General features: G+C 42.6%; 1 protein-coding gene across 4 annotated transcripts; it reads left to right on the top strand.

Moving 5' to 3' along the window:
- Positions 1-196: 196 nt before the first annotated feature.
- On the top strand, positions 197-13,373 carry RNF8 (ring finger protein 8). Of its 4 annotated transcripts, none has more exons than XM_027641407.1 (8): positions 197-328; positions 2,776-2,904; positions 3,875-4,615; positions 5,663-5,725; positions 6,904-6,993; positions 8,168-8,275; positions 9,236-9,440; positions 11,311-13,373. In XM_027641407.1, exons 1-8 carry the CDS (start codon positions 239-241, stop codon positions 11,454-11,456), a joined length of 1,572 nt encoding a protein of 523 aa, XP_027497208.1. In that variant the 5' UTR covers positions 197-238; the 3' UTR covers positions 11,457-13,373. The 4 variants fall into 4 exon arrangements, with proteins under 4 accessions (XP_027497208.1, XP_027497209.1, XP_027497211.1 ...); XM_027641408.1 differs by having other exon boundaries at positions 9,236-9,447; XM_027641410.1 differs by having other exon boundaries at positions 221-328; positions 2,786-2,904.
- Positions 13,374-15,724: the final 2,351 nt, after the last annotated feature.

Here is a 15,724-nt window from a genome sequence, read left to right as displayed (position 1 = left end):
CCGGAAGGGGCGGTGCGGGGGCGGTGCCGGTGCCGAAAGGGCGGGACACGGAGGAGCGCGGCGGGACTGCGGGGAAGCGCCGCGGGATAATGGGATAGTGCCAGCGGCCCGGAGGGCTCCTGCGGCGCAGGCGCGGGGCCGGGCAGCGGGGCGGCGCCTCGTGTTCCGCCCCGCGCGAGGTTCGTCACTGCCCCGTCACTGCCCCGTCACTGCCGCCGCGATCCCTCTGGGGGGAGCCATGGCCGTGCGCGGGGTGCCGCGCCTGGCCTGGTGCCTCCGCAGAGTCGGGGCCAGCTGCGAGTGGCTCTTGCTGGAGGCCGGCACGCAGGTGAGTCGGGCCGGGCTGGGCTCCCCGCGGGCCCCTCGGAGGGGGCGGGCGGGTGGCCGAGGCGCGGCCCTCGGAACCGGCCCCCAGTGCCGGCCCCGCTTAGGCTGAGCTCTGCCGCGGCTGGCTCCGCCCTGGGCAGCGGGGGAGCGGCCCTCGGAGCGCTTTGTTTCGGGAGCTTCGTTGTTCCTTATGGCGCTTCCCAGGAGGAGAAAGTCCCGTTTAAGGAGCAGCCCCGGTGACGCGGAGGGAGCGCAGGGCGGGTCCGGGCGCTGCAGTCGAGTCTTAGGTTGTTATTATCTTTAAAAGTCTTATGTCGTATTTAGATAGGAGTTGTTTGTGTGACAGTAACCTAAGTGCGGATGGGGGAGGGAGCCCATAGCCTAATTAACAGGCCGATGCTTTGGCGAGGTTAAATAAGGCACTGCGCTTGTGTGGTTTAAGGTGTTCAGGTGTAAACGAGGTCACGTTTTAAATATGTTTTGGTGCGGCGCAGGAATAACCTTTTTTCAGCAATCGTGATTTTAATTGAAAAGGCCAAATGGACCCTTGTATTCTTTCCCTTAAACTCAGCAGGAAAAAGATGTGTGGTGAGGTTGAGGCGGTTTAGGAGGAGTTGGTGTTCTGGTGGTCAAAACCAGGTGAGTAGTTAGGTGGTGTGGATGATGCTGTGGCCAGCTCCTTTGTGTTTATGCACTGCAGAAGGTGCCCGTTCAAACTCACTTTTCAGTACTAGTCAAGTCTTTAAGCAAATGTATAGTTTTCTTACTCTCCCATCGTGGATTTGAAGCCCTGAGGTGTGCAAGTATGCTTAGTGAAGGACCGGAGCTCATACATCTGCAGAACTTGCAGCCAGAGCTCCACTAATTGTGCAGAGAATGCCATTTGGGATGTTATTGCTCCAGTTGTCTGCATGGCACTTCTCACAGGCAGCAAGAGGGCTGACAGCATCCTGATGCTACAGGTGTGCCAGGCCACAGAGCACAAACCAGTTTTACTGGGATTTAAGTCACAATATTAGAATATCGTGAGTTGCAAGGGACCCACGAGAATCATTGAGTCCAACTCCTGGCCCTGCACAGGACAACCCCAAAAATCACACCATATGCCTGAGAGCATTGTCCGGATGCTTCTTGAACTCTGTCAGGCTTGGTGCTGTGACCGCTTCAGTGCCCAAGGGCATGCCCAAGGCATGGGGATGTGCTGTGGTGTGCTGGTACTGCTGGGCAGCACTGAACTCCAGCAGGCAAGTGGTAACACGTCTTGGACCCCTGTTTGCTAACTAAACTTGATCAAGGGGAAGTTTTGTGACTGGCCCTACTTGGTCTCGCTCATATTCGTGTGTGAGGCCTTGCAGATGGGTGTGACTGGGCCATAAGAATCATTCAGGTGGCTTAGGCACTTCTCTTGCTGCTGCAGGGACAAGTGCAAAGCTGATTTTATATTTGAGTCCACATGAAGTGGGGACTCTTTATCCACCTGAGTTTCAGTATCTCTTAAAGATGCAATCCATATTGACAGAACCTTAATGTATATGAAATATTTAAGAAGACGGGAACAATGCGATTAAGTTTGCTTTTGTCATCTTAGTTTGCTTCCTTGCATTTAGTTATGACATTGGAGTGTGAGTTCTGGCTTTAAACTCAAGGTGAGGCCTGCTCAGGTAATGTGCAATGCACAGATGAATAAGTAAAGTGTGCAGAAGAGGCAGTGGAGGGAGGTAGAGCAGAGATGTGCTTTAAATGGCAATCTGCAATTAGATGGGATTTAATAAGATACTGTGAAATGGTACAATTAAATTGTGTCCCTTCTTCCAGAAGATACTATTAGAGTGTAATTAGATTATTTAGATCACTTTCACTACTGGTTATGAGCTGCATGTAGCTTAGATTCTGAGCCATAAGATTGATGGTGTGATTTACAAAAGTATCGTGCATTTAGGGCGATGTTGTGTGTGCACTTTTCTGTGGCAGTTTTCTGGGCTATTTTTCTTGCAGCTTTCTTGTTCACAGACAGTTGAACAGATGCAGCCACCAAAGGAAGAGGGTAAGAAATAATATTCAGACCCACAAACAGTAGTGCTGGTTTGGAGAAATGGTGTTTAGTTAGGTAATGACTAAAGTGGAACATGGATGGATTGAGAGTGTCTTTGAGCAGCTTTGCTGCTGAAGGAAGATGTCCATGAAACCATGAGGTCCATGAGGCTGTAATAATGTGCCTCAGAGAAATCAAATTTTCCTCAGTGGGAGAGAAAGATAATACTTCAAAATTTGTAGGTTTCCATTTTCTATGTACTCTTGAATTTAAATGCAAAAAAACCCCCATCATATTATGCCAGGCTCTTTCGAAATACCTATAAGATGCTAGAGTTTTGCTGTACTTAAATTTAAATGACATAAACTGAATTTACCATGTTAGTGATTGCAGTTACTAAACTACTTTATTTTTAGGTAACTATAGGCCGAGGATTAGATATCACGTACCAGCTGGTGTCAAAAACCTGCCCCTTGATGATCTCTCGTAAGCACTGTATTTTCCAGCAGAATGCAGAAGGGCAGTGGACTGTCAAGGATAACAAGGTACAGAGACTTATTGAAGACCTTGTACTCTTGAGATTGATGGAAAAGAATGCCTTGTTGGGATCAAGCAATGTATGGGCCATGATATAGTGTAATGTAAGTGTGATAGAAGGTTCATGGGAATTTGTCTTGCCTGTTGTGCACTCCCTTCAGGAAGATTCAGTCTGCTGCAATTTGGATGCAAATTGTATTACTTTCTGGATGTAGATTCACCTTTTGGTTTAGCATTTTTCAGACCATTGTGGCCTTGCCAAGGGCACTTTGCAGTCTGTGAACCTGTTTTGTGTTGCTTTCTATAAAAAAAATCGTATGAATTTTGGCATAGGATTTTATCCTTTCAAAAGGATAGTGTTCTTGTAGTGCAAATGAAAGAATAAGCTGGAACTCCTTATTGTAGTGACACAGGTGCTTTAATTATAATCAACTGCAATAAGAATCTGTTGTTAGAAAAGACATGCTTCGTGTTCAAACAAGTTTCTCCTGAAAGTCCTTCTCAGCTAATTAGAATAAAAAGTTGAGAGTCATCACTCAGGGCTCTCTTTGACTTCAGTGATCTGTTTTTTGAATTGTGATCTTGCCACATTCTTATTCGGACTGAAAACTGTAAAATCAGTAATTTGTTTTAAAACAGCACTGGTAGAAGAAAAATGTTCAACAAGCTTTTGTGCTGTTTTTTCCCCTCAGACTTCATTCTTTTTCTTCTGCACTAGCCTGCATGTTAAAATGTTGTTCTTAGTGCTTGTACACAAAATCTGTATTGCAAGAATAATGCACAATAAATTATACAATGTAGCAAATAATAAACAGAAAACCCAGCCAATAACTTGGATATTGCAAGGTTTATTTAAAGAGGTGCCTTATTCTTATTGCAGCACTGAAGAGGTTGGATATGTTTACAGTTGCCAGAAATAACCTGGAAAGGAGTTTGTAACTACATATTAAATTTTGCTGATTCTGTGTTTGTCGGCAGAGTCTAAATGGAGTCTGGCTTAACAAACAGCGCCTGGATCCATCAAAAGTCTATCCCATTGCTGAAGGAGACCGTATCCAGTTGGGAGTGCCTTTGGAAAACAGAGAGACTGCTGAATATGAGTATGAAGTAATTAAAGAGGAATGGGAGAAAATTAGGCCCTTTTTAGCCCAAAGAAGTGACCTGGGGAAAGCTAAGAGTTCAAGAACTAAACGTAAATTTAATTCGGAGGAATTAGAGACATCTGGATCAGAAGGCCCTTCGAACTCCAAATGCAAAAGAGACAGAGTGTCCTGTGACAATGAACCTTTGGATAAATCATGGGAACGGGTAGAAGAGGCCAAACGGTTAACAGAGAAGATGGATATCAAGCTGCCTGCTCCTGGACCGAGTGAGGGGGATAGCGGTCCAGTGCATACTAGCCCTGTTCAGTCCAAGAAACCTGTGTCTGTCCCCCATAAGGACCAGAAAGGCTCTGGTCTTACAGAGTCGTGGACTGGCTTGAAAATGCTGAGGAAAACTCTAGTAGATGTAATGAAATTAAAGGTCAAAGTGCAGGAGAAGCAGACAGCAGTTCTGAATGTGAAGCAGAGGCGTAGAAAGTGTGCTCAGAAGGAGATCCTGGTAATGGAGCAGGAGCTGCAGGAGTTGCAGGACCAGCTGTGCATGGAACAAGAGCATCAGCAGCAGCAGGTGGAAGAGCTGGAGAGGACATTTTGTAAAGAGCAGCAGAAGCTAGAGGTATAATGGTGGTAATCATTTTTGCCTGTTTTCATTTTTATGGAATCCAAAAGAGCTCTGAAACTATAGAGTAACACAAATAGTGTTTGTGTGAATTACCCCTGTTAAATTTTCATGGACGTACTTAAGTTGTACCAAAAGAAAGTGCAGAGATGGAAGAGATTTGGCTGTATGGGGAATTAGGAAAAAGGTACAAAGTAAAGCATTTCAGTTGGTAAAGAAACTTGCTTTTTAATAAAAACTGAAAAGTCTCTGCCTGATCTCCTGTGGTTACAGAGAGGACAAATTGAAAAGTATTTACTTTGAGTGTGAATTTCTCTTGGTATATGGCTGAAATAATGTCCAGTTTGCATGGCAAATCCACTCTCCTTCCAAGTAATGAATTATTGCATACCTTAATCCTTGGAGGGATGGAGATTTTTTTATTTTCCTGCTTTTAAAGAAACCTTTCTTGCAACCCGTATCTTCAAGCAGTACATGTATGTTGATAAATAGCTTTTTAGATAACAAACTGAAACTGCTCAAACTTGAAACTTCTCGAAAATAGTTTAAAAAAAAGTAAAGCTTCATCTCGGGGCGAGTTTAATAGTTTATCAGTTACTTCCTCTAAAGTCTACTGCTAAAGGCAAGATACCAGTATCAGAAGTACAGAAAGTCTGGAGTTGTGTCCTTAGGCACAGTGTGAAGTTCAGCTGGAACTTCAGGTATGTCTGACCTCCTTGGATGTGCTCAAAGATAGAGTTGCAGCTTTTAAGCTGTTGCTGACCTCTTTGCTTCTACAAACATGCTGGTGCCTTTAGAGCTAGAATACTGTGGAGGTGTTCCAAAAATGTAACTGCGAATGATATATCCATTTTAAGTCTTCACAGTAAATGATAGCTCAAATTTCTGTGGTACACTAGAGTGGGACATCTCAGGGTTTTTTGAAAATCAGTGTTCTTTCTTTAAGCACATCCTCTAAAATGAGAGTGTAGAACAGTAATTTTCTGTTTCTTGCTTTCTTCAAGTCTTTTTTTTTTTTTTTGTCCCACTTCTTACCCCACCCAGGGAGAAAAGTGGCAACATGGGGAAGAGAATCTGAAGGAGCAGCTGGCCCAGGTCCTGCAAGAGGCAAGTGGTTATGAGTCTAGGTTTGGTCTAACTTTTTGACTCAAATTTTTAAATCTTTCTTGCTGCTGTGGCCTCTTAGTAGAAGATGAGAACTTTGCCTTAGCTGACTGTGTAAGACTCCAGCCCCAGGAGCTGCCAGCTCCTGGGCTTAGCTAGGAGTTTAATATATAGATACAGTGTTCTTTAATACTTTGAGGTAGCATGAAGAGAATAAGTCACGGTCTTGTTCCCAAGGGATTTCTCTATTAATGTAGGGGAGCAAATAAGGGTACTTGGCTGAAGTTCAAAAGCACACCACACAAGCTACACAAAAATGTTCTACCACAATACTGACTCAGCATATACTATTAATCCACAACACTGAAGATGCAATCCCTCCAGCTCCAAGCCACCCAAAACATCAAGAAAGGAGCAAAGAAAGAGAAGTAGAGAGAGCAAAAAGGAGAAAAGGAGTAAGAAGGAGAGACATTATATAGCTACCACTGGAACCTTGTGGAAGACCAGCTCTCACACGTCCAAGTGGCAGGGCCATGACACGAGGCAAACACATGGTTTATCTACTCTGGTCCCTGTGGCCAACCCCTCCAGGCAGTGTCTCTGACTCACCAGCCACTTTGGGGTTCCAGCCTCGAGTGAGGGGCAGTGTTCTCACTGTCCCTGCCAGTCTGAGCCTGGTTTAGGGGCTCCAAGAGGTGTGGTGTGTTATAGTTTTCCCAGGCTGTTTGTGGCTGACAGCTACTCAGGGGCTTTCCCATGTGGGGTCCAGGGGCCTGCCATGAGGGATACAGATCCACCTCACCTCTGTGAAGTTTGAGCCATCCCTTCCCCCTACACACACACACACACACACACACACACACACTCCCCACAAGGTGGTTCGGACCCAATAATCGCTGATCTGGTGTCTAACAGACTGTAAAACCTAACTGAGTACCTGGGAGAGGGAATGCAAAATGCAGTGACACCGGGAAGGTCATAAATAACTGGCAGTACATTCCAGTTTTAAGCTAAGGATAAACTGCTCAACTCATATATACATGAGTTTGGCAATGGCAATATTGCTCTTTTAGGAGGAGATTAGGAGAAATGAGTATGCTGAAACTTATGACTATGACCATGTATATTTAATAGGATAGTTTATAAGGCCACTCAGAACTTCTGGGATGGTATTGTTACAGCATCATGCTTTGATGGAAGAGCTGAGCCGTAGCAAAAAAGACTTTGAGGAGATAATTCGAGCCAAGAATAAAGAACTGGAAGAAACAAAGGTAAGGAATAACTGAATTCTCAGTTTTATTCATAAGTCTAAAACGATATGCTGCAGCAGAGAAAATAGTTTATTTTACATTTGTCTTAGTTCTACCTGGCCTCCCATAGTGCAAAAATTTCTGTGTTTTGAGGTGGCAGCTGACTCTGGTTCCCAGGACTGGGAGAGGATGCACCTTGCCCTGTTCATAAACTAGTGTTTAACAGTTGTTACTAGATCTTTCTCAGTCATAAAGAAAGCCAAGAGCACCTGAACTGCGCATTGTGCAGGAGAAATGGGCCTATTCTACTCTTTCTTTAAAAACAAAAAAACAGACCAACACCAACAGAAAAACACCCAGAAATGTTTGAAAAGTGAGGTGCTTCATTTTCAGTTAAAGTTCATATAAGTAAAACTGTAGTGTGACAGCAATTGTATAAAGGAGTGTAAGACTAAAGCAACATAGAATTTGAATAATGAATAAGCCATATTTCTTCCTGCTCATGACACAAAGTGATGAGTGGGAAATAATTAAGGAGATTCTTTCTGTGTCTTACTCTTGGAAATTATCATAATATCTACCTCTGGCAGTTTGCTTTTTTTTTTTATGTTATCTTTGGAACTCTGCTGCTGTTTCAACTATAGCTTCAACTGGAAGAATTTCTCTGTTATTTTTAGAAGATAAAGCAGGTACCTAGCCTAATCAGCCTAATTTAACACCAAACAACCAAAAAAAGATTATTGGGCTGTTAAATGCAAGTAAATGTTTTAAACTTTTATGCTTCATTTTTTTAACATTTGAGGTGTTTTGTCTGTTGGGTGTTATGCTTTTTATATCAGACATCAGAAGAACTGTTGACTTAAGCTAAACTCATGCCAGGAATGAGTTGAAAAAGATTTGAAAAAGTGATCCAGCTGGTAGTTTCTTAGGGCTGAAGGGAATTTTGGTAGCGGCTGCTGTTCTTCTGTCTAAGTTCTCTACAGTGCATGGGAATATTCTCAATACTGCTGTGACTGCAAAGAGGAGGGAGGTTACATTGCTTGGTATTATAATAGACACAGACTTGACATGTGGAGACTTGCAGTATGATTTTCTATTTGTACTACCTTCTCCTGCACACGTGCTTCCTGCCAATATTACATTGAGTAAAATCTTGTTCTTTGTTGATACATGACCATATGTACTATTCCACTAGGAGGAGAAGGAAAAGGTGAGAGCCCAAAAAGAAGAGGTGCTGAATCAGATGAATGATGTGTTGGAGAATGAGTTGCAATGCACAATCTGTTCTGAGCACTTTATTGAGGTATGTTTAAACCCGTATGGGTTTGCCAGTAAAGAAGAGGCTTGAGTAGCTTTTCCTAGTTCTATTAAAACAATAGTTAAGCCTGTTTCTTTACTTCACTAGTTTAACAATCCCAACAGACCTGCAGTGCGTTGTTATGGGAAAGGGTTGATCCAGAAATCCATTCTGTTTGCCCTGACTCTTCTGGACAGAAAATTCAACTTTAATGTCTCCACCTGCATAGACACGCTTAATCCTAAAATGCATATAAGCTTGGAGCACTTGTGCAGGTTTTTGAACTGGTGCTCTGAGTCGCTGCTGACGGCCTTCTTGGGGAGGAATCATTTTGTAGTAGACCTTGCTTTAAGTTGGCTGCATTTGGACTGTTTCAGGTTTAGATATATGGAGAGGTTAGATCAATCAAATCCTGAACCGTTTATATTGTTCAGATAAACGCTTTCTTTGAGAAACTGGCTTCTTTTCATTTGATTCTAGATTTGATAGGATATGTCTGACATGGAGACTGTTAGTTTTGTTCATGTTTTGCTGGAACTTCAGTTGCATTACGTTAATTTCTACTATGGGGAAACCTGATGTTTTAGTCTTGCTATAAGGGCTTAAGAGCTAGCTCAAATTTTAATTTCTGGTTTCGCAGTAATTTAAAATACTATTCTGCAGTATCTGAGCTTTTTCATAATTTATCCTTTTCAAATTGGGGAAACTTAATTCATTTTGTCTGTTTCTGCCTTGCTGTGACTTACAGTGACTCCATTAACTTGCTTGTAAAACTGGCCTGCCCTCTGGCATGGGAGAGTTTGTGTGTGTAACCCCTTTAAAGCTAAAGAAAAGGGGCTTTAGGCTCTCCCCTCTCTTTCCTTATAGGAAGTGTTCGTCTAATATTTCTCCGTCTTCAGTATGTTTTTTCTTTACAATGCTTGTATGGGCACGCTGTGACCAGTGTCATTCCATTGAATTCCACAGGCTGTCACTCTGAACTGTGCGCACAGCTTCTGCTCCTACTGTATCGATGAGTGGACGAAACGTAAAGTGGAGTGCCCCATCTGCAGGCAGGAGATCAAATCAAAGACACGCTCTCTTGTGCTGGATAACTGCATTGACAGGATGGTAGAAAAACTGGATGTGGAAATGAAAGAGCATCGCCTGACCCTTATCAGAAAGCGGAAAGGTGAGAGGTGGGTGGATGTGGCATGATGAGTACAATCTTTTATTCCATCTATTTTATACAACTTTCTTTGGCACCTATATACCAAGAAGATGCTCGGGGAATGCAGCAGAAACACTAGAAAAGTAATCCTGAGATCTCTTGAGTAACTAGCTTTACTGCACAGTAAAATAAAGTTAATAAAAAGATTGGAAAAAGACTTAAGTATGAATTCCACAGTCTAGCAGGGTATCTTAATGTAATCATGCTAAAGGTTACACTGTTTCAAAGAGATCACTAAATGAAAACAAAACTGTATAGAATGGTCCTTGAATAATTTGCCAGGCACTTTTGGTTAAACTGTTGAGTACACAATTTCAAAAACTCAGCAGGGCAGTGCCAGATAAGAAGCTCTGAATTCTCTTCCATGTGCTAGATTTATATAGGAAATCTCTGAAAGGGACATGAGTATATCATATAAGTGTATGGCTGAACTGGCAGTTGCTCTGCCATGTTTATTTTTGTGGAATTAAAGTCACTGTGGCCTAAAGACATAACATCTTGCCTAGTTGCAGCTAAAAGACAGTGCATGGTGTAGATAGCTTTAAGAAAAACTCTGGTATGGGCTATTCCTACTCTGCTTCCTTCTTCCAGATTTGTTTCTAGAGCACTTAACACTGGTATCTAGGTGCTAAAATGTAGACATCTTTTCCTGCTGCTGTTTAACAAATTTCTATTGCTCTGTTCCCTTAAGTAATTGTCTTCTTCTATAGAGGTCAGTGCCTGATCCTTCATTTTGCAGTGTGTCAAGCCTTTTATCTAATGAAAGAAAGGTGCTTTTGAAATGTTTCAGGTGCTCCATGGTGACATAGAATGACATCACTAAGCAGTGCTAGTTCAAGCCTGAAATTAGAACCTATGTAACCACCTCAGCCCGGTTCCCTCAGGAAATGCTGCACTGCTCAGAGAGTGCCTGGCTCAGCTTCATGAATTGCTTTCACCTCTGCAGAACTGACATAGCTCTTGTGCAGTGTGCATGTAGGCAGAGTGTGCCATAGCTCCTGGAGTGTCTCATGAGGTAGCTAATGGGCACTGGCTGCAGTGGTGCCTTCATTGGAGCCCTCTGCATGCTAAACCAATGGTCTTCATCCTTGGTTGAAAAAAAAGGAACTAAGCTCATAGTCTACCTTCATAAATAACTATCTGTAAGGAAATCATTTAACTGAACCGTGACACACTTCAGGAGGAAGGTTAAATGGTTTCTGTGCCATATTTTATTCAATGATGGAAACATTTTGATTGAGATGAGGATAACCATGTGTCTATTTGAAATTAATTCCTAAGAAGTAAACCCACTGAAAGAAGAATAATGATGAAAGTGGCACTTGAGAAGCTGTCAGAGCTTCCCAAGAAACTTTTCCAAGAGCCTTAGTAGAATGGGCACCAGAAGGACAGCTTGCAGTCTTAAATGTATGAAGGTTTTGATGGGCCTGTAAGTGTCCTGAGCAACTATTATTTGTGTGAGAGCTTCTTACCATGTTTTGTTCCTTCTTCTTTCTTACCTGTAATAGTTAGCCAAGGCACTGTAATAGTTGGCCATTTCCATTGCCAGTTGTGTGCCTGTGAAGGGATGGAGAATATCTCCTCCTCATCTCTGTTATCTTAACAGGAAAAGACAGAGAAAACACTTAAGAAAACAAACAAACAGAAAACTCCCAACCCTTTGTTCTTTTAATGCTGAAAACTGAAAAGAAAAAGGCCCATGCCCTGCAGCTTGAAAGACATATATCAATCTTCAGTGAGAGGCTGTAATATAATTTCAGACAACTGGTAATTAACACTTGTGGGTACTGCAGTCACAGCTAACTTTTGTATCTGTGTCTTTTGAATGCAGAGAAACAGAATGTGATGGTGAAACCAGCCACAGACAATGACAACAATGTCACGTCCTCCACCTACTCCATCTTGTCCATAAGCAGTTGTGACAGTGAGGAGTCTGAGGAGGATTCTTACTATAATGAAAGCTATTACATTATCTGAACGCTGTTACTGCGGACTTGTTTGCCTGTGTGCTGCCCAGAACCAACCTAATGGTGTTTGGTTGAGTGCTGCTGGAGGAGCGGACTGGACATCTGGAAGCAGAGACTCAATGAAGAGGCTGGAGCTCAGAACTAGCAGCATTTCGAAGAAGTACCTTGTTTTTTCAATGAATATACAGAACCTTGATCTCTAAAACAAAATTGGGGTTGGGAGAGAACAAACTGCTGTTATGCTAGCTAGTTGACCTACAAACCCTAAGCTTCCATGATAGCTTGTGACCCGCTTGGTGTAATGTAATAGTTTGTATTGCATCATTGCCCTTTTCCTCAGTGAATGACATGTTTAAATGTGTACATCAGCTTCCCTTATTTCAGGCAGCAGAGGGAATGGCCCAAGGTATTTGAGAACTTGGCCATCCCCACCAGCAGGCAGGAAATTCGTATGTCAGGAAAAAGTGCCGGGGTGGGTTTTCCCCTTGAATTTCATACGGCAGCTAGAGTCATCCCAGGCCTCGGGCAGTAAAGGTAATAAAGGGTGGGTTATGGACCCTGTCAGCCGTAAGTGCATTGTGAGCTGAGCTACTGGTCATCAGCTATCTTTTTATGTAATTCATTTTCCATTAGATAGGGATGAAGGAGATTATATCTTCCAGAATTCCTTAGCTAGTGCTCTTTTCATGTAGTGTCTTTGGATTGCTCCCTCTTGAGGCTTTTGCATAAAGAGTTTTAGAACTGGGAAGCAGCAAATCCAGAAATTATTAGCAGTGACTTCAGAAACATTTAGTCAGCAGTGGAGAGGAACCTCTGCCTCTTCAGAAGTGCTGCTCTCCAAATTATTGAAATGTCCTGTTGGCAGGGTAGGAAAGCAGGATCTGTAGGCAACCACAAGGCAGAGAATGAAGCACTTAATTTTATTGTTTACAAAACATCACTGTTGAACTGTGGGTTATACTACTCTCACAGAAAATCACTCGTCCCTAAGAGACTGAGCAAGTCTTGCCTCATCCTATCAGTTATTTGTCTATCAAGCTCCATTTTCCAGTGGCTTATGCTTTTGACTTAGCTGTTACGTGGAAAGGACTCATAGAAGATGGGGAAGCCCTTCTCATCTGTAGTATGTCTTCAGCTATTTGTATGTGCTCTTTTGTTTCTATGTTTATTTTGTTTAAGAACGAAAATATAAATCCGTTTCTGCATTAGTCTTCCTTTGTGCAGCCACTGAGATGAATGTCTTTCTCCTAGTCATCTTTAGATTTATTTTTTTTTTGAGAAAAGAGAGGCCATCTCATTTAATGACTTTGCTTCATGTTTTGATTGCTGTAAGCAGTGTGGGTACTGTAAAGTTACTTGAAAGACTCTTGTATTGAGGAACTGATAAAAGACTGTGACTACCCTAATACTAATTTAGTAGGTACAAATCATACCTCTTACCTTCTTCCACAGGAAGAAAGATCCCATTAAAAAGGTGATGCTGTCCTTAGGATGTTAGTGCATTCTGACATTTGATTGGTAGGACTTAAACGGGGGGGGAGGGGGGCTTATCTGAGGGCCAGGCAACTTGCTTAAAATTTTAGTGTAAGATTAGTGAAGGAGACATTATGTCTTGCACATTCTTCTTTCTCTTTTAATATTCACTTGCTGTATGTGCTTTTGAAAGTTTCTTTTGTGAATATGTGCTTTCTAGGATGTGCAAAAGAATGCTCATGAAATAGGCTGATGTAAAACAGGCATTCTCAATGAAGAGGAGTAGAAGGAAAATACTCTGGTTACCTAGGACTGCAAATTCTTCTACTGTGTATCTCTTCCATGGTTTTTTTTGCTCATTTCATTTTGTGAAATATATATATATTTTATTATATTGGTGTTGCAGAGAAGGAGAACGCTTGCCCGGGTAACAGAATGGTAATCTTTGGTGCAATTTCTGAGTGTGTCCTCTTTTCACTAGAACATGAAGAATGTAAGTAGTATACCAAACCATTTCCACTCTTATTGGTAGGTGCATAATGTGTAAAGGTCCACAGAGAGAGGTTAAGTAATAATACTGTTCACTTGAAAAAGCTTTTCACAGACAAAACCAGACCTGTGTTTCTACCAGTGTGCTCTCCTTTGGTCTGAGTTCTGGATCCTTTCTTCTACTTGGTTGTACATCTGAATGTCCCCTTGGAGATGTTATATCCTGAACATAACATTCCTGTCTTGGGATGGCATCAAGCACTTCCAGAATTCAGGTTACAGCTGAGCTAGTCACAGCTGGTGCACAGCAGTCTTGACGCAGGTTCAAGACTTGCTGCTTTCCACTGGAAGACAGCTGTCAAGCAGTGTGTTAATCAAACACTATCAGAGGAATACATTGTCTAGCAGCATCAGAGGAATAGTTGGGAAAGAGTGCTAATGGATTATGGAAGGGGATCATCACATCACATCACAGGGGAATGTTTAACTCATGGAGACTTACAGAGCCCAAGATGAATCTGACATGTGCAAGAAAAATCTACCATCTTAGTATTTGGTGAGCCTGTCACAGGCAGAATGGGAGCTTCAGACAAAAGTTTATTAAGAAGGCCTCCTGTTGAGTCATGAGGTGCAGAAAGGGCACCCTTGCTTTATAAACTCTGAGAGCAGCCTGGCTGGATCCAGCCTTAGCCCCAGGCTTTGTCAGCGGTTTAATTGTAAAGGATTATATAGGTGTAATTGAACCTTTTTATACAACTGTGTCCCATGGGATGGCAAAACAGATATATTTATATAAATGTATATGATTTATTATGACAATAATCAGACAAAAATATCTTAATCAGAATTATTTACTACACACCATAGGAGCTGTAACAACTATTGTAGTACACTATGAAGCAGTATTGAAGCAGTTATATTAAAGCAATTGTATTCAAGCTAGCAAAACCAATTATTAAGTAGAGATTGATGTTAACCCATACCAATGACCAAGCCTCGAGGAGTAACCTTGAAGGGTGTCTCCCCCCAAGGCAGGAATCTTCACACATACACTCCAAGAAGGGGTATGTCAGAAGACCCTGCCCATTAAATTTGGGACTGGGCTTTTATAGTATAAAGTGATTGATTGATTGTCAGTCATATGTCTCCAGGCCAGCTATGTCAGCTCAGCAGCTTTAGGTATGTTATCAGTAGTATCACTTGTTTATTCCTTTATCTGAATACTTCACCAGGTTTATCACATCTTCATCTCTCTATCAGGATATTTAACTTTAGGGTTAAGAAGTCAGACTGAATTCAGCATTAATCAACACCAAAAGCAGCATGATGACCCCTTCTTCATTTACCACTGATAGCTTTGCAAATAGGACATTGTTGTTTTCCCCATTCCAGGCAGAGCATCCTGCTACAGATTGTTGCAGAGCCTTAGCAACAACTGTCATTTAACTTTGCAGGACATGTAACAGGCAATTTAATACTCCAGCTGTGCCCCTCTCCCCCCAGGTGAAGTCTGGGTTTTCTTTTCCAAAAGTGTATTCTGACTAGTCAATGTTTTATTTCCTCCTCCTTGTCCTTCCCTCCTCCTGGTCCCTTTTGCCATAACTTGACCTAATCAAACACATATCTTATAGCAACTAGATAATCTTGAACTACACTGCTCAAGTAGGATCATCCTATCCCTTGGTGTTACCATGTTTGCTTTGGTTTTTGAGACTAAGCATTCAGGCCTGTGTGCTGAGCTGTATGTCCCCAGGTTTACAGCTTAATGCAAAGTACAAGGCAGCTCACAGAATCACATAATCAGTTTGGTTGGAAAAGACCTCTGAGATCATCGAGTCCAACCTTTGACCTAACACCACCCTGCCAACCAGACCATAGCACTGAGTGCCATGAACAGCCTTTCCTTAAACACCTCGAGGGGCGGTGACTCCACCACCTCCCTGGGCAGTCCGTTTCAATGTCTAATCACCCTTTCTGTGAAGAAATTCCTCCTGATGCCCAACCTAAACCTCCCCTGGCGCAGGTCGAGGCCATGTCCTCTTGTCCTGTCTCTAGGTGCCGGGGAGAAGAGGCTGACCCCACCTGGCTACAACCTCCTTTCAGGTAGTTGTAGAGAGTGACGAGGTCACCCCTGAACCTCCTCCAGGATGAACAACCCCAGCTCCGGATACGACACACGATAGACACACGTTTAGCCATCCAACATATTTACAAAAAAAAAAAAAAAAAAAAAAAAGAGACTATCTGGCACTTTACATGTAATCCCGGTACATTCACACCACCTCCGGGGCTGCCCCCGGCCCGCCTGCGGGATCG

Source organism: Corapipo altera, unplaced genomic scaffold, assembly GCF_003945725.1.
Source record: "Corapipo altera isolate COAL_440 unplaced genomic scaffold, ASM394572v1 48b, whole genome shotgun sequence".
Taxonomy (NCBI): Eukaryota; Metazoa; Chordata; class Aves; order Passeriformes; family Pipridae; genus Corapipo; species Corapipo altera.
The sequence above is the reverse complement of the archived record's forward strand: the minus strand, read 5'-3'. Positions and strand labels throughout refer to the sequence as shown.

Bases quoted from the DNA above. Each gene is read 5' to 3' on its own strand.
- RNF8 (XM_027641407.1), top strand. From the start codon at position 239: ATGGCCGTGCGCGGGGTGCCGCGCCTGGCCTGGTGCCTCCGCAGAGTC. The intron at 8,276-9,235 runs GTATGTTTAAAC...TGAATTCCACAG, and splicing joins GTTCTGAGCACTTTATTGAG to GCTGTCACTCTGAACTGTGC. The intron at 9,441-11,310 runs GTGAGAGGTGGG...TTTTGAATGCAG, and splicing joins CCTTATCAGAAAGCGGAAAG to AGAAACAGAATGTGATGGTG.